Source organism: Cricetulus griseus, assembly GCF_003668045.3.
Source record: "Cricetulus griseus strain 17A/GY chromosome 1 unlocalized genomic scaffold, alternate assembly CriGri-PICRH-1.0 chr1_1, whole genome shotgun sequence".
Classification (NCBI taxonomy): domain Eukaryota; kingdom Metazoa; phylum Chordata; class Mammalia; order Rodentia; family Cricetidae; genus Cricetulus; species Cricetulus griseus.
In genome coordinates, this window is record NW_023276807.1 from 142,095,576 (window position 1) to 142,117,163 (window position 21,588).

Sequence of the window (21,588 nt, forward strand, 5' to 3'; positions counted from 1 at the left end):
TTATAGACATCTGATTGCTCTTGCCTCTTATTTGCTGGTCAGTCCTTGTAACTCTCTTAGAGGACTTGTTTCTTGTCTGTGATCTCAACATGTGGCTTCTACCTCAATCCTACCATTTTCCTGGCACTTTCTAAAGCAGGGTCTTCTTGCCTTGGCTTCCCTTCTCTTCTGTACTTCCCTTCCCTCCCCCTTCTCCCTGCCTCCTCCTACCTCCTCCCATCCTTGGTGATTTAAAAACCACTACAACAAAACCAGCCTTTTCATGACTTTCCTGCCTGTTTTTGTGTGGTCGAACCCTTGTTTTTACGGGTTCCATTCTGAAGTTATTCCTGTCCAGTACTCGTCCTGTAGATTAGACCAGGCTTATGCAGAGGTGTGGGGGCTCTTGGTGGTCTGCCAAGCTCTTCAGCTTTACTTATCACGCCCCCACAATGACTGTTTTCCAGCCGGTGCCTCATATGTGGTAACTGTCTCAGGGTTTAATTTGGAAGGTGCGGCAGTCATTTTTACCTAGACATTTGGAGAGACGTAGATATCTATTTCTGTGAGCCTTGTCATGAAAGGAGAAATAGGTGAATTTCAACGCTTGAAGAAAAACAGAAGGATGTCCTCCTGTCATGTATGCTCTTACTTTTAATCTGCCTTTTCACAGATTATATATATATATATATATATATATATATATATATATATATATAATCTTACCTGCCTGCTACCCTGTCTCCTCTCTCCCACTCCATCAACTTCCTTGTCCCTAGCCCCCTCCTACTTACACAAAGTCTTATTTGTTTTGTCTTTGGTGACCACTGACTAGAATGCAGACTGCCTGCATGAGTAGGACTCATGGCTCATTTCCTTGACTAAAGGCAACTTACCAGTGGCTACACCACTGAGGAATAAGTCATGTCCAAGGTGGACAGCAGATCATTTTTCCTTTCTGGTTTCCGTTGTGTAAAATGTGGCTGCGGTTTTTAAGGTGAACGTTAGTGTAGCAGCACCATGAGGACAGACCAGCATCGGTGGAAGCCCTGTGCATGATTGAGCCAAAGAAAGCCGAGTGTCCATCCCGGCAGCTTGTACACCAGATATGACCCATAGGACTAATTGAAGATTGCAGAAAATAACTTTATAGATGAATTTAAACTTTAGACAGAATTCCCTTTTCAGCCGCAAATAGCAGGGCTATTTTTACTGTAAGAGTACACAGAAGATGGAACTCAATATTAGAAGAAATGCTTTATTTTGCCAAGACAGTTCACACTCAACACAGTCCTTGTTTTTCTTGGCAGGAACTTCCCAGCCATCTGTGAGTCCAGGGGAGCTGTCTCCACCATCCATTGAGCCAGCACAATCGGAGTTAATAGTGGAAGCTGGCGACACAATCAGGCTGATGTGTGTTGATCCCGAATTCGTCAAATGGACTTTCGAGACCATCAATGCAATGAGTGAGAATAAGCACCATGAATGGATTCAGGAAAAAGCCAAGGTCACTGACACAGGCAAATATACGTGTCTCAACAGTGCCGGCCTCAGGAGTTCTATTTACGTGTTTGTTAGAGGTAAATGCTGGGCTTTCTGTGTCGCTGTGTTGTAGAGTGTCAGGTACCTTGTTCTAACTTTTAGGAGACAGGTGGGTAGGTGACCAAACCACAGGCAGAGTTTTTCTGGCTGGTTCTAGAAGGACTAATGTAACTGTTTTCCTATGCTAGTTTCCCCCATCTTTTGATTCACAGTGGCTTTGAGTGTGACCCCAGCTAAGGGTCTGCAAGGCCGTAACTGGATTACAATCTAGTTAGCGCATTTGTCCTGGTGTTTGGAGTCAACCCTAAGAATAAATTAGGCCCTTTGGGAAAACTACATTTTAATGCCTTGAGATACTAAATATTCCCACTTAGTAGAAACACTTCAGGGAACCAAAGGCCTCCAAAGGCCTAAACAGACTAGCACTTCAAAAGACTTGGCCCACTCTTATGGAGTAAATTCCAGAAAAACAACTCAGACAGCTAAGCATCCCTTACCAGTCATAAGTTCTTTTGGAGTTGTTCTTTTCAACACTTACAACCTCTTGGAAACAAAAGACAAAAGAGATGGGATAGTTATATTCCTATACCTCGTTTCCTAAACAAATTCAGTGGTGTGTGTGTGTGGGGGGGGGCTTTTGCTATGATGTCAAAAGCCCTCAGGTCAATATCCTTTGGGTGATATGAAAACAAAGCTAATGACAGTTTAAAGAGACAAATGAGAGGACAGGAAATGAAAGTCCTGGTTCTAGCACTGGTTGTATTGGGAACGGCCTGCCATTTATAAAGTGTTCACGGTTCTGTGAGTATGTAGTAGATATATTTCTTGTGCCTGGGAGATGTGCTGCCTAGCGCCTCCGTTTCTCACTGTGGTCTTTAGATAAGATGAGCAGTCTCCCTTAGGGGATTGTTAGAGAGACACAATTATACAAATCTTAGTGTGCTCAAACAGGGGTTAATAAAGCTGCCTCGGAAGATTGCCATGAAATTGACTGTGCCTCTGCTTGCTTTATCAGTTGTCCTTCCTTAAGTGGGCAGTGGAGGGGACATGCTCCACTGATAAGCCACAGTTTAGCTTCAGGGTTCTGCTCCGGAATTGTTAAGCCCATCCCCAAGCTGCCGGTGACATTGGAGGTGTTCTATAATTTCCAGGTGGTAATGAAAGTGGTATTAGGCTTAATGATTAGACATCTAGTTAGCCGGAACAGTTAGAGTTCACACCCTTTCTTCACATTTAGACCCTTAACTAGTCTATGCCACTGTAAGGAAAGAAACTGGCACCTTGTTGGAGGCTTTACATCCTGGTGACAGAGAAAGTATAGTCAGAAAACCGGTCGTGGCTTCTGATCATAGACTGGTCGTGAAGGTTTGATTTTTTTTTTTCCTCCTTAATTAAATTAAACAAGTATATTTCAGTGGCAACAGATTTTGTTTGTGTGTTGGTAACATTTGATTTCCAAGTGGAGAGAATAATTTTAAAACAGAACCTCAGGGGGCTGGGAGGATAGCTTGCTTGGTCTAATGAGTGCTTGCCATACAAGCTTGAGGACCCTCATTTGACCTGTAGGAGCCACATAAAGGTCAGTGTGTTGGAGGCTGGAGAAGGGAGCTCCATCTTTAAGAGCACATGCTGGTTTCACTGGGGACCCATTTTGGTTCCCAGCACCCACACTGGGCAGCTCACAACCACTTACAACTCTAGCCCTTGGAGATCTGACACCCCCTTCCAGTCTTCAGTCTGATTGTACATGGTCCACATACAGACAAGCTGTTACATACTCATACATGATAATTAAAATGAAAACAACTGAAAGTCATTGTGTTATGCATGCTTGTAATGGTTTAAGGCTTTAAAAAAATGTTCACACCTTTAATCCCAGCTGAGGCAGATGGATCTGTGTGAGCTCGAAGCCACCCTGGTCTACATACAAGTTCCAGGCTAGCATGGTAAGACCCTATCTAAACAAATAGTGCCCACACCCATCCATGCAACTTTTTTTGTTCTGTTTCATAGATCCTGCCATACTTTTCCTGGTTGACCCTCCCTTGTATGGGAAAGAAGACAATGACACGCTGGTACGCTGCCCTCTGACAGACCCAGAGGTGTCAGATTATTCCCTCAGGGAGTGTGATGGGAAACCTCTCCCCAAGGACCTAACGTTTGTTCCAAACCCCAAGGCTGGCATTACCATCAAAAACGTGAAGCGTACCTACCACCGGCTCTGCCTCCGCTGTGCTGCCCAGCGCGAAGGCAAATGGGTGGTGTCGGACAGATTCATCCTGAAAGTGAGGGCAGGTATGGCATCTTGTGGGGATGGAGACCCTGTTCACTGGGCCAATTTTCTCTTCCCACTTAGCCTAGGGCATGAGGACTCAAGCTGCTAGTAAGAGCACCGACTTCCAAAGTAATGCCATACACATTGAGTTCCTACAGAGCGACAGGTTCATGGATGTTGCTGGCTAAAACGGTCATTAACGTTGATGGCTTAGGGCATCCCAATGTGACATCCTTGTCACAAGTGTACTTACTCAATGGGAAGATTTAATTTGAGGAGATTTGTTTACAAGGAGTTTATTCTTTAATTTGTTATAGACAAGTGACTTGATTTTTTTTTTTCTTTCTTTAACTGATTGATTCTAATGCATTCCCAAACCATTCAAGCTCTGGGAAAGAAAGGGCCCACAACCTATGGGACTTAACTACTGTGGTACCACATTAAACCTCTCAGTAGCTGGAAGATAAACTAGGCTTTAGATTTGAGGTTATCTATCTCAGCATCACTTTGGGATTCAGCTGATTAGGAGAATTTTTAAGACACTTTTGAGAAACTGCATTCATTAAAATGAAGGAAATTTTAATGATTTAAAACCCGGAGTTTTTCAGAAATAAGCAAGGTGTGAATTGTATAATAGGTGAGAAAGATACCCATTGGCTAAGAGAATATTTTTAGTTGTAGGCTAGGTCCTCAGGAAATTATCAAGTGTCCCCCAGGTAAAGATTAAATCTGCTTCACTATGTTAACTTCTTCCACCTGATTGGGAAAAAAGCCAGAAGCATTTATGATCTCCTAGTGTACAGACATTCCTATCTTTTTCACTCAGCATGAATAAATATATTGTGGGATAAATGACTTAATTGGTGGCATATTTAGATATGCAAGCAATATAGCTAGGTTAGAATGTATTGTGTTTTGTATTTTATTTAATGATATAATGCAAGCTGTGCATAGTCAAGAAAAAGCAAGTTTGGGCCTAGAGAGGTGGCCCAGAAATTAAAAGTGCTTGCTGCTCCTGCAAAAGATCAGTTCAGATCCCAACCTTGATCTTGAGTTACATCTGTCTATAACTCCAGCTCCAGGGTATTGAACACCCTCCTTTTGGCTTTCTCAGACACCCACACATACCATACACTTACACAGACACACACATACACAAATAAGTAAAACTAAAAATAATTTAAAAAGAAAAAAATAAGGTGCGTTAAACCAAGAGAAGTTAAAATTCATGTTGTAATGGAATGACTGACTTCAGGTACATTTTTCTTTTAATTCTAGCCATCAAAGCTATCCCCGTTGTGTCTGTGACCAAAACAAGTCATCTCCTTAGGGAAGGGGACAAGTTTACAGTGACATGCACTATAAAAGATGTGTCTAGTTCCGTGGGCTCGATGTGGATAAAGGGGAACACTCAGGTAAGGAATTCTGTTCATTCTATTGGTCCGTGGCTATCCCTGTATGGGATACTGTACAGGTTCTCCATAGAACTGGCCTGAGGCTGACTCCGCTGGTGTTAACAACTGGCTGAGAGTGTGTGCTCACGCCCTGTTTGCCTGCATGTATTACAACATGCATTTACTATTAGTGACAAGTAACTGCCACATTCTCACTGTATTTTGAGAGAAGAGTAGGCACTAGCCTCGGGTTATTACTTAACACTTTCTTCTTCTTTTTAAAAATGACTTTAGTAAAGAAATTAAAAAAAAAACAACAAAACAAATGAATAACTATATGGCCTTCAGGTAAATATTATCTGCTTAGGCCAGATGATAGCAAGAGTTGTCAGCAACCCTCTCCCCTCTTCTTTCGAAGAATAAAAGGTGTCATGTGTGGCCCACAAAGCTATTCCAGTCCCCGAAGAATGGCTGGGGAAGGGGTTCTCTCTGTGTAGCAGGGATCTCCACCTTTGAGGATGGTTACATGAGATTAATTTACTAATGGTTTTCTGTTTGTTTTAGTTGCTATTAATACGGTGGTTATCTTTAATGTGAAATATTTAGACATGTTCTCATTCAGTTGACAAATACATATTGATTGCCTACTATATGTCAGATGCTGAGTTGGGCATATCATAAATTTTTAGCCAGATACTTCACTCTCCCATCTCATTTTCTTTTAGTGCTAAGGCTTGAACCCAAAGGCATTATGCCTGCTAGGCAAGGGCACTGTTTAACCACTTTTAGAGAGTTTTATTTGGATATTTCTTTTCTATTTTGGTCTCAAGTAACTCAATAACAAGGGTCTTAAAATGCTTAATTTTCCTAATATCTTGCATTAAAATTCCCATTAGCTGTGTTTCCTTTCTATTTTTAAGTAATTTTAGTGGCACAATTACCTAGCCATCAGTAGTTCCTCTTCATTTCACATGTGGGAATGTGAAATGGAAAAAAGAAATGCATTTTATTCCTTCTCTTCCTCCTCCTCTTGGCCAATGTTCAACATGGGCAATTTCATGCCTGCATAAAGAGTTCTGTGCTAAACGCATAACCATGGTGATCCACATAATGATGGTGTTTGTTCAGACCTTGATGGATGATATCTTGCTTCGGCTATGAAGCCTGCCACTGGCCTGGAGAATAGATTGTACTGGAGACTGATTTTTTTAAACCAATGGCTCAGAGAAACAGTTTTTAGACTGTCTAATATAATAATAATAAAAATAATAGCTTCTGTATGGATTTTGGTCTAACCTTACAAAGCACAATCCCATATTAATTGGCTCTCTATAATGCTTGATTTCAGATGAGAGAACAATTTAGACTGTGTGTGTGTGTATTTGAGCCTGTGTGTACTTGAAAATTAGCCCTCTTAAGATGAGAAATTCAATTGCCCCAGGTGGTTTTGTTCTGAACCATGGTTCCCAGGAGCCCTGCATGCCATTCCCAATTAACCCACTGTCGATGGTAGCTAAGTCTTTAGTGTTAGGAACTCTTTGGGGAGATCCCAGTGTGTGCCTCCAAGGGTTAAAGAAAACCAAATCATGTGCAGACAGCATGTAATGTGTGACTTGCAGATGGGACTCTTGGCTCTATGCCAGGTTCACCATGAATCTTTTATTGATCCTTTGGCATAATTTGGAATGCTGTTAGCACTATCAGATTATTTAAAAAATCCATAATGTTTGATCCTAACCATTTAGAGGAAGTATCACTCATGAAAAATTGAGGCTACAATGAGATCTTTAAGATTGTGTGATTATTTGTTCAAGCATATGTCTTGGGGTTTCGATGATGGTTGCTCATCTCAGCTAGCTTTCCCAGGGCTTCCAAACACTGATGTTTCTATTGGCTTTCACTTCTGGGTTTGGTGGTAGTATGCTAAATTATGATCTTTGATTTTAGGGCGTTGCTTGAACATCATTTTTGACCAAGCTATTTTGTTCTGTACTGACCATCTCAGAGTTTGTGCTGAGCACCCTTTTGGGGACTCTCTGGCCCTAGTAGGAAGTGACATTCCTTGTGTTGTTATCACAGTGGCTTTGGAGAGAAGTCAGAAAGAGTGGCCTAAAGGCCATCGTAGGGTGGTTCATTTTGTTTTGATAGTGATCCTATACAGGGAAATGACAGATTTCTACCACTTAGAAACACCTAGAAGGGATAGCCTGGGATCTGCAGCATCCATATGGGAAAGGCCTTTAAAGTCCTATTGTTAGCTCACACACCTTTTAGAAACAGGCCAAGGCCAGCTGCATCTTTGACTTAATCAAGAGCTTATAGCCAGCTAATTACCACATAGATTCTCTTACTTTTATTAAGCCGTGGGCCATCAACTTTTATGTATGGTTATTTTAATGTAATAGGATTCTAACCATTGTGGGCTGGGCATTAGCTCTGTCACTGCCTGTGTAAGGCCTTCAGTTCCCAGCCTGAAGAAAAATTCTTAAACTGTAATTATACGAGGGCAAAAAAAGAGAAAGGCATTGTCTGTGTAGCTAGCAATGCTGTGTATATAATATAGAAATATAATGTGACCTTCACAGGACATTTAAAATTTTCTAGTAGGCACATTCGAAAAATAAGTGATATTAATGTCACATTTGACCCAGTAATATGAAATTCTATCATTTCTTACTAAAATTAACATGAAAGTTATTAATAATGTATTCTGCATCTTAGATAATTCTAAATAACCAGAATCTAGCATATATTTTATGTAGACTCACAACTACCATATTTGAAGTACTTCATGGTCACAAGTGGCTAGTCCTTATTAATGCCAGGTAGCCTGCATGTTCTCCATGTTTGTTTCTCTTTATCTTTTCCCCATGTGTGTGTCTTTTCACTTGGTTACAGTTTTAAGATTGATGCTTTGTGATAGCTTCTTACTATGGTAGCCCAAGTTGACCTTGAACCTGTAACCATCGGTCTGACTCAGCTCCCAAGTGTTGGCACTACAGATGTGAGCTGCCTTGTCCCCTCTTATGCTGTCTAAGTAATAAAAGCATTTCTGTCATTTCCTACACAGTCATCATAATCTTTATTGTGACATTTACCCGATGTATATTCATGTTGTTTCAAGTGTCACTGAAGTCACATCGTTGAACTTTTGTCCTGTTATGTCCCTTTGACACAGCTGATCTGAGGGCCTGACTGTCCTGCCACAATCCTTTCTAGCATCGTTTCCATTACCAGTGCTGCTGGGCTAGCACTGCTGGGGCAATGTAGCTGGCCATCTCCCTTGTCCCTGGTCATTGTCAGCTATCAGCTCCTGCTTGCTTGGTTTCATTAGTTGATGTTGTTTCCCCATTGTAACGGGAATGTGTGTACATTGCAGCAAATTTGGAGTAGCATAGGCCACCTATCTTAAAGTTTTCCCATGATACTTCCTCTGCAAGGGTCTCTTCATGTGTGGTCTGCAGACAGATCACAAGAGCGATGTCACAAGGGCAGCCTGCTCAAATGCTTTATGGTATGGTCCCTTATGTGTCATGTGCCTCTTCTCTTCAAGTAGTTCAGAAAATGTGACGGGGGTGGTGACCCGTCAAGTCAGCTGTACATACTCTGATTCTCATTTTGTTTCTGAAGAAACTAAACGTTGATAAAAAAAGATTATTTTTCCTTTCAGTCACTAGATGCACACATGGAAAAGGTAACGGGGAGAGGGAGTGGAGATGGAGCAGGTCAGCTGAGCCTGTTTGCCCAGCATGCATGAAACCCTGGGTTCAAAGTACAGCACAGCATAAACTGGGCTTGAGGATGGCTTCTGCTTGTGATCCCAGCACACAGGTGGAGGAGGCAAGTGGCTCAGAAATTCAAGGTCATTCTTGGCTACATAAGGAGTTAGAAGCTATCCTGGGATACACAGGAGATCCTGTCTCCAAGGGGGTGGGGCAGGAAATGTTAGCATGACATAAGTGTGCTGACTCATTTTGAAATATCAGTATTCTGTAATCCTTCTTCCATGGTGACTACTCGAATTTAATACTGCAGCGGACTTGGAATGAATTTTCTCATTTTCCCCCCAATCATTCATAATGACTATCTTTCAATATAATCCTGTGATATGAAGGGTTCTAGTGACAGGCTTGTCACGATGCCTTATTATTCCTCCTCAGTAGTGTATAATGAATGCTAATATGGAGAAGTTAATTGCTGCTATTTTTAATTTAGGAAAGATCCTGAATATAAATTATATGGTAATCTTGATTTTTTTTTCTTTTTTTTTTTCTCCTCCCCTTCTGAAAACTGCAGGCTAAAGCACAGGTAAAACGCAGTAGCTGGCATCAGGGTGACTTCGACTATGAACGCCAGGAGACACTGACTATTGGCTCAGCAAGAGTTAATGATTCTGGAGTGTTCATGTGTTATGCCAATAATACTTTTGGATCAGCAAATGTCACAACAACCTTGAAAGTAGTAGGTAAATATCTCTATGGGAATGTATAAATTACCGGCAATAGTGAAAGGAGAAATTACTAGATAGTTTCCTTTTTATGCAAATGGGACTCTAAGAACCTATTCGTAGAATTTATTATCACCGAATGAATGAATGAATGAATATTATTCCTGGAGCTTCTTGCCAGAAAAACACCAAACCAGATCCTACCAGTATACTCCAAAAAACTGGAGAACAGTCCCTGAAGTTCAGACCTGTCACTCTGTGCTCCCACCTTCCCCTCCCCCAAGCAAAGCATATACTGAGTTTCCCCCTCACAGTTTAGGCCCTCACTGAGTGATTTTAGCTTGGTAATGACCGTAGATGTCCTCTGTCAGGCATCAAAGATGCATAGAGCCTGGAGTATTTCTCTATCTTTCAGTACATTGTTTTTGTCAGTTGTTGGCTTTAGTCCCTTTGTGGTCTGTGCTGAATTGGGCTTCTCCAACCTTTTTGTACTTCCCCCTCTCTGCTCTGAGGCCTTAAAGTTCATCGCTCACACCGTCATGAAGGTGGTGTTGGTCCTAGAGCGACTCAGTTAGAGCCAGTCCTGAGGGTCCTCTCTGGCCCCAGGTTCTCTACATCTGCTCTGTGCAGTTTTAGCTTTGGTCTTCCCAATGCTAGAAATTCCACAAGTGTTTATTTTCACAGGAAGCTCCTTAAGGAGAGGCAGCACATAGTAGGTTCCTTGTTATTTTTGTTTTACCTAGACCAATAATAATTATCTCAAAATTACTTTATTCATAGGGTTTTTTTTTTGATTCTGTGTGCTATTTAGCAAAACACCTTTCAATCTTTAATATATAAAATTATGTATATAATCATGCCTTTTTAATGCAGTCATTTTCTTGCTGCTTGCTTTCGATAACACATGTAGTGCAGTGAAACAAGTCTTTGTAAGCAGTAATAAAGCAATGCAGTGTTTGTTTTCGTCTCTCCCCTTCCCCCACCCTAGATTTCAGTAATTTATGGAAAAGAGCTCTGTGATTTTTTTTCCCCCCAACCCATAGTAACGTCATAAAAATTTGGTGTTTCTGCCCAAGTTCTAATGGGAAGTCTCTCCACAGACGAACACAGAGAAGACACTCCGCTTATAATTATAGAGTCATCACACAGAAAGTGTGCTCCTCTGTCCCCAAATGTGATCGTGAGCCATTTATTAATTTGAATAGAGGACTATGCTTTTAAAATATTAAACTCCATAAGCACTAATTTGCTAAGTTGATTAGGGAGCGTGTTGATATATCCTCTTCAGCTCCAGAAAGCAATTAGTAAAGATGTTTTGAGCGTATTGTTGTATGTAATCGGATTTTAAAAATCCATTCATCAGTTTCCAAGAATTAGAAATGTGTGACTGGAAAGCCAGCCCCATGGCTGTGAAATCCGAATCTGGTTTTGTCATGGGTTAGGAGTGGGTGGTGGTGGGACAGGAACAGGAAAAGTCAATGAGACAGTAATTCTGTCTGTGCTAGGTGTGGGGTTTGGATTCAGCATTGGATGGGCCTTAGAGGAAGACTTAGGGGTTCTGTTGACTTATTTTATTTTTTAGTATTTAGAATTATGTACAGTGAAGGCTCACAGAGTGATGCTGCAGGTCTGCATACAGATCATAAAAAGTTTACAATCATTGAAGCAAATGAACATACCCACCGTCTTCCACAGTTACCTTTGGTTGTTTTTTTTTTTTTTTTTGTGGCAAGAGCAGATGGAATCTGACTTGGCTTTGGTTTAGGGGCTCTGCTACTTAGCTTTCTAATGCACCCCATTTTTTCTCTGCATTTCCTCTCAGAAGAAACAGCCTCTAGCTCCCACAGCATTGGAGATGAGGAGAGGCAGATTTTTATGGGAGTGTCAGACATAGTGTTTGAACCTAATTAAAAGTTAATGTTACTACTAATTTCTTAATGCAGAAGCACTTGAAAAAATTAAACATAACAATTTGTTTAGAGTTCCTTTTTCATTTTATAGTATCTAAGTCAGAGTCTTAATAATTCTTATATTATAGAAATGTAAAGCTTCATTCCACCACACAACAAAAACACATCCTATTGTGTTAGGTCAGCCTTTTGTTACTATGAGAAAACACCCGACACAAACAGTTCAAAGGAAGAAAGTTTCCTTTGGCTCATAATTCCAGGTCTGGAGACTTGAGGCAAATCTGGAACATCATGGTGGGAGCAGGGGACAGAAGAGAGATGCTCATCCTATGGCAGCCAAGAAGTAGAGTTCCCTCTCACCATTCCATTCAGCAGTAGAGATGGATACCTGTTGGTGAACTTGGAACCTCATGATCCAGTGGCTTCCCATAAGCCCATTTGTTAGCAACCAGGCATTTAACATGGGCCTTTGGGGAGGCGGGAATTCTTTAGAGTCAAATCATAACAATTATATTGAGCAAGGTAGACTGCAGAAAACCCAGGACCACTTACATATTTGCTCTATGGTAACCATGACATTGTTTTTCATTGTGCAGTATCAGGATATATGACCTTGTGATGCAATGTTTATTCTTTTAATATAGCAAGATCTAACAAACAGTAAAACCCTTCCCTGTCAACGAAGAGTGGTAGGGGTTACATTGTTCCTGATGCTGGTGTTAGGACAGGACCAGCTGCGACTCCAGTCTTTTTACTTTAGATGATTTTTTTTTTCATTCCACGTGAAAAATAATCCCTTTCAAATTGGTTCAGGAGCTACAGGATCCTGGGTTGTGTTTCTGACTCAACCTTTAGACAACCAGAGAGCATTAAAAACTGCAGTGACAAGCTCTTGTATATCTGTAGATAATTGCAGAGTTAGTGAAAGTTTACAATTTTAAGCATTTGAAAATGAGACAGAATAAAATTTAAACTTTAACTTGGTGTAGCTGTTTTTAAAGATTTGAGTATTTTGCTTATTTTTTTTATAAAAGGGTTTTCATTATACATACAATTTTATTCATGTTCTTATTCTCTCTCACTTAAAATGTATAGAGATTCTAAAAAAAGCGGCCATTCTTGGCTTCTCTTAGACCCATGTTCAAAGCTACACTTCACTATATGGCTTAGGCTCCAAATATAAATAATCAATTTCATCTATAAATTAGAGATTACAACTATTACCTATAAATTAGAGTTATCACTAAATCTCTAACCTGGACCTAGGGAGATGACTTAGTGGATAAGAGCACTTTTTCTGCAAACCTCAGGAGCTGAGTTCAAATCCTCAGCACCTCCATAAAAAACAAAAAACCAAGCATGGCTGTGCATGACTGTAACCCGGATTCTGAGGGACAGAGACCACCAGATCCTGAGAGCTCCCCAGCCAGCCAGTCTTGCTGAAATAAATGGTGGGTCTCTGACTCGGTGGGAAAACCTGTCTCAAGGCAGCAGGGTGAGCCGGTGATGAAGGAGACACCGGGAGTGCTGCCCTGGCCTGCTGGGCATTTCCACATTCTTTATGTGCATGTAGCATTGCCATAGACACCAAACACAACACACATGCATGCACCGAAAATCCATAACCACCTTTTTATCTATAAATTAGAGGCTACAAGTCTATATTCCAGAATGATTGTAAGCATAAATGTCATAATTATTATATAAAATGTGTGCTAAAGTGCCTGGGGCAGTTCTTGGCACATAGTAAGCATTCCCTAAATGGTGGCTATAAAAATAACATCGGACAATTAGTTTATTGCTTTTTTTTTTTCCAGGCTCACTCCTGGATTATTATATAACCATTTCTAAGGCTTGCACTATTTACTTCACCAATGTTCTGTCATTTCAAGAGTTATTGTAACCTGTACAAATAGTACTTTGTGCATCTCTAACCCATTTTAAGAAGAGTTCTCAAATGGAAATTATAGGATTTAGACTTAAAAATAGATAATTTAAAAAAAGAAACTCTCGATTGCTAACTGGTTCTGAGAAGAAGTGTGCCAGTTTGCCGTGTGTGGCTCTCCGTGCTTCTTTGAACACACTTGAGATTCTTGGGTTTATTTTAAATTAGTTTTGCTATTTTTAATAAATGGAAAGCGCTATCCACATTTTAATTACTGATTTAGCTAAACATTCTTTCCCCCATAGTTGTAGTTTTATGTCCTCTTTCCCATTACTTTAATCCAAAGTTGCCCTTTACGATATTTTCTTTTTGTTGCTTCCAAAAACCATCCACCCCCTATCTCTCCCATAAGAGTTAAACGTCCGATTTTTATGTTAAAATGCTGCCTGATTGGCCCATGTTGTGATAACACGTGGTATGAAAAGGGCCCACTCTTATTTTCTTCAGCTACACAATGATATTTTCTGTAGCATTTTTATCACATATCAGAACTCGTACTAGCCTTGTCCCAATGGTACTTTCTTACTACGTTTATAACTCTTCTGGGTCTAGGTGGGGGCTATTTTACTAAAATACCTTTGAACTTGAGAGGACCTTTTAGGAAATAGCTAGTGATGGAGCAGTCTACAAGGCAGGGACTTTGGTGTGTGGCTCATCTCACCCAAGGTTGTTGTGAAGAGCAAAAGGAAGTTGGTGCATGGCTCGCTCATGTCTTCTCACTGTTAGTAGTCAATGCTGGAACTCAATCATTTTTGTTATCTTAAGGTGACGTATGTTCTTGTCAGTTGTGAATGTTGATTGCTTTCTCATTCTGTTACAATTAGATAAAGGATTCATCAACATCTTTCCAGTGAAGAACACTACAGTTTTTGTAAATGATGGAGAGAATATAGATTTGGTTGTTGAATATGAAGCTTACCCCAAACCTGAACACCACCAGTGGATATATATGAACAGGACCTCCACTAACAAGGGGGAAGATTATCTCAAATCCGATAACAAAAGTAACATCAGGTAAGAAACGGACTTGTGTCCTTCTATCCCCGCCACCTTCCCAGGTCCTGTTTTGGTGACCCAGCAACACATGGAAAGATGTCAGATGACAAAGCATACCTAGAGCTACCTCTGCCCTCAGCTGAGAATTCATTTTATTGTGGGTTTAGAATGTTCATACTTCACAGGAGTACGCCCACTCAGTTTCTCATTTAGAAAGTGGGAGTTACTTTTCTCTTCATTTTAAGGGTAACCCAAAACAATGACTGGCATATCTTCAGGACACAATAATCTTCCTTAGGAAGAATGAGAAGTTAGTATTGTTACTACTTTATTAAAACTCTTGAGGGTAACTATGAATTGTTACACTTTGGGCCAGGTGATCAATTATTTTTTCTTTATTATTAGATCTCTTATTTGAGCTTCAAAACATTATAAATTCCAGTAGTAGCAGTAATAATACCTTGTGTTCTTTCATTCATTTCTGTCATGTATATATGACATATATCAGCATAAACCTTAGATGTGGCACTTGAAAATCTTTTAAAATTTGTTATTGTGTGGTTATGTCATGATACAGTGACATAATGCATCCCAAAGTACGTGTAAAGGTCAGGAACCATCTTCAGGAGTCTGTTCTCTCCTTCCTCCTTTTACATGCGTTCCAGGGATCAAACTCAGGTACTTGTGGTGAAAGTGTCTTCACCCACTCCCTCATCTCACTGGGTCTGCATCACTCTTAACTACCAACATTTTTGTGCACAAGGAAGCCAAGGCACAGAAGGGTAAAGTGATGTGACCAAGATCAGATAACTAATAAGGGGCTGGTAACTGGGTAGCGTTTATGTTATTCCACTCAGGAGCTGTTGACTGTTGGATGAACAAAGGCGAGCCTGGGTTATTGAGAGTTGGGCTGATGAGGGTGGAGTTGGGAAGTACCTAGTTAGGAGAGGAGTTATCAAGGTGAAGTGTTCTGAGGTTGGGATCTTGCATGCCTTTGTTATAAAAAGGAATTACCAGTTCCCTAGAAGCTGAGCCCTAGACAGGAGTCAGTGGCATGGGATTTATGCAGAGAGAGAACTGTGAGGGAGCAGGAAAGCTGCTTGGGGAACTCTGCACTGAGCTTCTGTACCTGGCCATTCAAGGTGACCCTTGGATGGTGAGGTGTGCTGAGCTGCACCCACAACAGCAGTCCATGGGGACACAGAAATAGGCCTGTAGACAAGGCACAGGACAGAGAGAGGCACCTGCACAAAAGGTTGAGATTAGAAAGTTTGATCTAGCAGCAGTTTGTCTGCTGAGTGGTGAGAGGAGAACGAGCAAGGCCACTGAGCATGGTAAGTTGGTCATGGTCTTGCTCAGCTGATCTGTCCATCTAGGGCTCATGCTAGCTCAAGAGTTATATGGTGTTCCATCTTCACAGCCATCCTGTAGGTCCCTGTGTAGATTAGATATTTGAATAACAAATATTGCAGGGGACACTGGGAAAAGAAGTTTGGGAGTAAAATAACACTAAGAGATAGCATTGACAGAAGCAAGATAGGGTGACAAGAGGGTGAAGGAGCTCATGGTGGATCCCAAGGGCCTAAGGAATTGACATGAAAATGGAGGGTGTGTGCAGACTATTGAGCCAGGGTTTCCCAGGACAGAGTTCAAGGTACTGCTACAGTGTGGGCAAAATAGGAAGTGGTCACAAAGGTAGTCTGGGACTGTGGCCCCAAAGGCTTGGCCGGCCTATTTCTGTGTCTTCACATGCAGGTTTTTGTTCCAAATAGAGTGACGTGTGTGACTGTGTATATTGTGTTAATACTGAATTAAATGGTATTTTCCCCCATGAGGCATTTCTTTCCAAGTAGAAACAGTGATAGAGACTTTCACTTTAGGATAGACTGTCTACAGGGGGTTGATTTATTGTCCTTCTCTTGTAGATATGTGAACGAACTCCATCTGACCAGATTAAAAGGCACAGAAGGAGGCACTTACACCTTTCTGGTGTCCAACTCTGATGTCAGCGCTTCCGTGACATTTAACGTTTATGTGAACAGTAAGTAAATTGCAGGACTCCTTATCTTTTTATTTTGTGTGATTGCACGCTGCAGCTCGTGTGTAGAACAGCTGCAGAGCTACGTTTCTTGTGTACTATGTAAATAATGTTTCATGATAATTTTGACCTTAACAAAGACCTCGTGGTTTGGTGGTTGGAAGAGAAACCGATTCCCTGTCCTACATTTCACTGGCCACATGACCTTGTAGAAGTGGTGTGAATTTCTGAGGGCTGCCTCTGAAGTAAACAGAGGAGCCCAGGGAGGCTGACATTAGGAGCTAAGAGAAAGTGTATTGTTATTGATTGTTGAACTGGAAAGCCAGATGTTGAATGGGAGCAGGAGTTTGCCATTGGGTGTGGGAGAGATACTGTCAAGCCCTGACATGGATTTTTTCTTCCCAGAGCTCGCTCTCTTTAGGCTGTGATATACCATTTATGTCTAGATTGTTCTCCCACTGAAATCAATGTGCAATTGACCCAGCTCAATGGGTTATTGCTGAGTACGTTAGGAGTACTGAGGGAACAGACAGCAAGTGGTTTGGTGGTGGGGGGCAGTTGTCTGTAGTCATGGGAACCTCAACACCAAAGTCCTACACTACTGTGGTTCTTAGAGAAACTTCTGAGCAGAGGTGGAGGCCAAGCAGACAGGAGTCTTATCCTTGCTGCAACTTCTGCCAAGTGAAGGGCTTCTCCTTGGCTTGTTTCTGGGTCCAGCCTGCATTGACGAGGAAGAATAACATGATACCTACCAGAGTGTTCCAGAAGATGGCCCAGTGAACAAAGGACTGTTAGAATTATCCATCCTGGGTGTGTAGGGCCTGGAGAAACAACAGGGACATTCCTCTGTTAGTTACTTGTTGCAAGAGAATGGAGAACAAGCAGCTTGAGGGAAGGTGGTTGTACGTATATGTTTGCAGGGAATGTAGTCCATCTTGGCAGGGTTGGGCATGGCTCTGGGGTTAGGTCTGTGGCAGTAGGAGCTTGCAGCTTAACTTGTTCACCTTATGACTAATCAGGAAGTAGAGAACTGAAAACTGAAGCCAGTCTACAACCCTCAGTGGCCTCCTCTGCCAGCCATGCCTCCTGCCCTGAAGGAGCAAAACAGCATCACTAGGGGGGAATCAACTATTCAAATAACTTAGGAACTGGGCAGCATGCAGCGTAAGGGGATTGTAGATGGTGGCAGGGGGTGGGGTGGGGCGGGATGAGGGGAGCTTCTTCTCTTCCCTGGAGCAGCTTACCTGTTATGGTTCCACATATATTTATCCCATTTGTCCCTGCCTTGCTATGATAGCAGGTTGGGTGGGGTCAGATGCATTTGTTATTGAAGAAGAGAAATAACTAGTAAAGCTTTACTCTGGACTGCTTTTTTAAAAATTGCAATCTAGAGTTGCATGACTGTATCAGCATTCCTAGAATTGTGCTTCCTGATTAAGATGTTGTATCAGTCAGGATACTCTAAAGGAACAGACCTACTAGAACACACAGACCCCCCCCACACACACACACACAGAATGTCATCAGTGTAGTCCAGCAATGGCTGTCTCATTCAGTCCACCAGGCTCAAAGTCTTAGCAGTCCTAGTCTGGCACTGAGGGCCAGGAGGATTCCTGGAGAGTCCCAATCTTTGGTCTACATTAGAATCTTGAAGAAGACCCAGATTTGGGGTGAATCTTCCTGCTTCAAATAATCTGTTCAAGAAAAATCCCTCTCAGGATTGCCCAGCAGCTTGGGTTTTAGTTGATTCCAGAAGCAGTTGATTGATAACCAAGATTAGGCACCACAGGTATCAGTGTGCCATATCTGAGCTGGGTGTCACGGTGCCTGCCTTTGTTTTCAGCATCCTGGTAGGTGGAGGCTGGTAGAACTCTGTGAATTGAGGACTGGCCTGGTTTATACACTGAGACCCTGTCTCTAGGGGGGAAAGTGTCACATGCCTATGATTAAGTGCTTTTATGTTGCTGATCTTCCCAGAATCCTAATCTGTTGATGTATGCTATATACCCCTTTGCCAGGAGAGGTGGGGGTGGTTTGTGGGATGGAGCAATGATCCCAAATTCTGAACCGCAGAGCTCCTCCTTTCCAAACGAAATGTTAATTAATATTTCTGTTCCTCAGAACAGTTTTGATTATTTGGTATCTCATTGGCCCTCAATTCAAATATTTCTAGATTAATTCAGATGTTAATCAAGGGAACTTAATATATTACACACGGGCAAAATTATCTACTTCTGAAAACCTTAATATTCAACTAATTTAAGAGATGGCAGTAGGCGAATCAGTGTCTTTGCCAGCATAATGTGCAAATTGTCCATGCAAAACTTGATTCCAAGTGTAGTAGGCCTCTTCCACCTACCTGCTGCAAGACATCCAATCCATTGTAGATCAATGCTCCCAGAAAATACAGTACAAGTCAGTTAATAGAAAAGCAAACTAAAGAAGCAGGTGGACAGTACATAAGGCTTCATCAGATTTCTCAGGTATAAGAACCATTCTGTCAGATTGCTCCTTCCAAGTACTGCTTATGTGTACCTGCGCCTTTCCCCAATGGCCCTGTGACAGTGGGTCATAGGGGAGCATGCTCTGTGGAACCCATTGAGAAACTCATCGTATTATTCTTTGCCTGAGCCTCTCAGCCAGAGGGGATGTCTCTTTCCCAGCGTGTCATCTGCCACTTGGGCATGAGACACTGACCCGGTACATTTCTGACTTTTCTCTCTGGTGGCAGACTTGCTGCCGTTTGACTTATGAGGCTGCCTTGCCCCACTAGTCAGGGTCAGTTACAATCACATCTACTAGGGAGCAGCACTAACTTCCCCTGTTGGGAGAGGTCTTGTTTAGGTCTGGGCTCTCCAACAAGCACCTGGCCATTTGATGGAATGCCTGCCTCTTCACACTGGGTGTGTGGAGGACGATGCAATGGGCTCTGCCCTCTGAGGTTAAACTCTTCAGGAAGCCTTTCATTCATGTTGGTTACTTGCAAATGCTAAGTTGACAAAAGCCATTCATTTTACTCACAAGGCACACTGGATTTACAAATGGCTTTGACAGTGACCATATCTGTTCAAACTGTGGATACCTTTTGTGAGGCATGTCACAATTGCTCTATACTGTTATAGTTGACAGTATTATGGGTTAGGTTTCTTTGTTTTGTTTTTTTGTGGTGGAGTTAAAATCAAAAGCTAAAATCGAGGGCTGGGGATGCCATTCAATTGGTAAAATGTTTCCTGTTCATGTTCTGGTCTCTAGTATTACATAAAACCAAACCTAACCATGGTGGTATATGTGTATACCCCCAGGCAGGAGGATCAGAAGTTCAAGGTCATTCCGAGCTATGTAGTGAGTTGAGGCAGCCTGAGCTGTGTTCGAACCCATCTCCAAAAATCAACTAAACAAAACTGTTTTAAAATCAAACCCCGGGAATCATTTGTGTCCATCTTGACAACCTAGGGTATAACGATGACAGTTACGGGTAATTCTATGCATGGTTTATTCTGTAAATAAGCTCAGCCTCCAGGGGGAAAGGAATTATGTACTGCAAAAATTAGAATTAATAAAAGTCAAGATAATAAACGCACCGGGTTAGCACAGAAATTCAAGCTACTTAGTGACACTGATGCATAATTGCTTACAAGATTCAGTGCTAAGAAATGCTAATGCAAGTCCTTGATTTGTAGTGGCCTAACTTCTGGAAAAGTCCATTTATTTTGAAATTTTCTCATGTAGATTTCAGTATAGTTAGTGTGGAGGATAGGGGTCTAATCCCTTATGGATTGGGAGTTTGGAGTTTTCATAAAAACAAAACAAAAGCCACACTTTTCCCCCCATTGAATTTGCATTATTATAATTCCTCTTGGGAGTGCTTACCCGAGGTGTATATAGAAGTCAAATTCTTAGTTCTGAAATGTTTGATGCCCTTTGGGGAAAATAGTGATGCATTTCCCTTGCAAATGAAAATGGAGGGGGTGCATATAATTGTAAAAACTCCAAACTTTACTCCAAAGTGCTTTCTCCATTAGATATTACTCTTTCCCAGAATCCTCTCGATGCTGCGAAAAAATTCTATTGGCCAGATGTGTGGGCAGCCTACACTGCTTATCAGGAGCCTCTGGCCAAGGTTACCATACAGTTCTGACACTTGGATGTTGGCCAGGTGAAAGGAACATAACAGGCCAGATGCATAAGTTGAACTAACTTACTTGCTTTGGGGTATTTTTTGAATAAAGGACAGACTATCTAGTGGGTTCCAAAGGGCAATCAGCAAAGCAAATCTTTTTATAAATTTATTTTGACTTTTAATCTCAAATATCCCTGTGAATCCTGGAGTTATTCATATAGCTATTGGAGAAAACAATGCTTGCTATAGTGATCATTGTCTTTCGAGCCTCTGAACTGTCTTAAAACTTCAGACATCCTCTGATAACTAAATTTGTAGTATAAAAGGGTCATGGATAGCTCTTTCTCCAGTCTTAAAGGTATTTCCTTCAGTGACAGACCTCAGCCATGGAGTAGGGCTGCACAGCAAGGGTTTACCTTCCTCACGGTGCTTGCAGACAGCCGACTTGTGTTAAGCTAAACTGGAGTCCACAGTGATGGCTGTACCACACCACACTGACTCTCAGTGCCACTAGCAGCTTCATGCCATTTAGGGTACTAACAGGGTACCAGAAACAATTTAAGAAAATGCTTAATAATGGATTATTTCTAAATCACTGCATCAAATAATTAACATCCTGCTTGGCACTCATGGTTATTTATAGACCCTGCAGTATACCAAAATCAGCCAAATTGATAAATCGCCCGTAATGAAGCTTCCTGATGAGAAAGTTCCCCTTTGACCACATTTGAAAAGTCCAGACTGCTTTTGATGTATTTTAGGTTATCAATAGATGAATCCGGTTACAGATGGCTAGAGCCTCACTAGGTAGAAGCAGCTATATGTGGGACAGCTTGAAAGTAAATCACACGGCAAGCCCATTTGCCAGCAGCGAAGGTGGACCTGTCAAGCCAGCCGTGTGGATGGCTTCAGACCGCCTGCCAGCCATCTGGGTTGTCCACC

General features: G+C 41.6%; 1 protein-coding gene across 2 annotated transcripts in view; it reads left to right on the forward strand.

Moving 5' to 3' along the window:
• Kit (KIT proto-oncogene, receptor tyrosine kinase) overlaps nucleotides 1-21,588 on the forward strand; it is a 78,187-nt gene that overhangs the window by 31,490 nt on the left and 25,109 nt on the right. For both annotated transcript variants that reach the window (XM_027390910.2, XM_027390911.2), the window contains exons 2-7: nucleotides 1,290-1,559; nucleotides 3,535-3,816; nucleotides 5,075-5,211; nucleotides 9,487-9,655; nucleotides 14,317-14,506; nucleotides 16,414-16,529. In XM_027390910.2, the coding sequence (XP_027246711.1) occupies nucleotides 1,290-1,559; nucleotides 3,535-3,816; nucleotides 5,075-5,211; nucleotides 9,487-9,655; nucleotides 14,317-14,506; nucleotides 16,414-16,529 (1,164 nt within the window). The remainder of the gene's footprint in view (nucleotides 1-1,289; nucleotides 1,560-3,534; nucleotides 3,817-5,074; nucleotides 5,212-9,486; nucleotides 9,656-14,316; nucleotides 14,507-16,413; nucleotides 16,530-21,588) is intronic.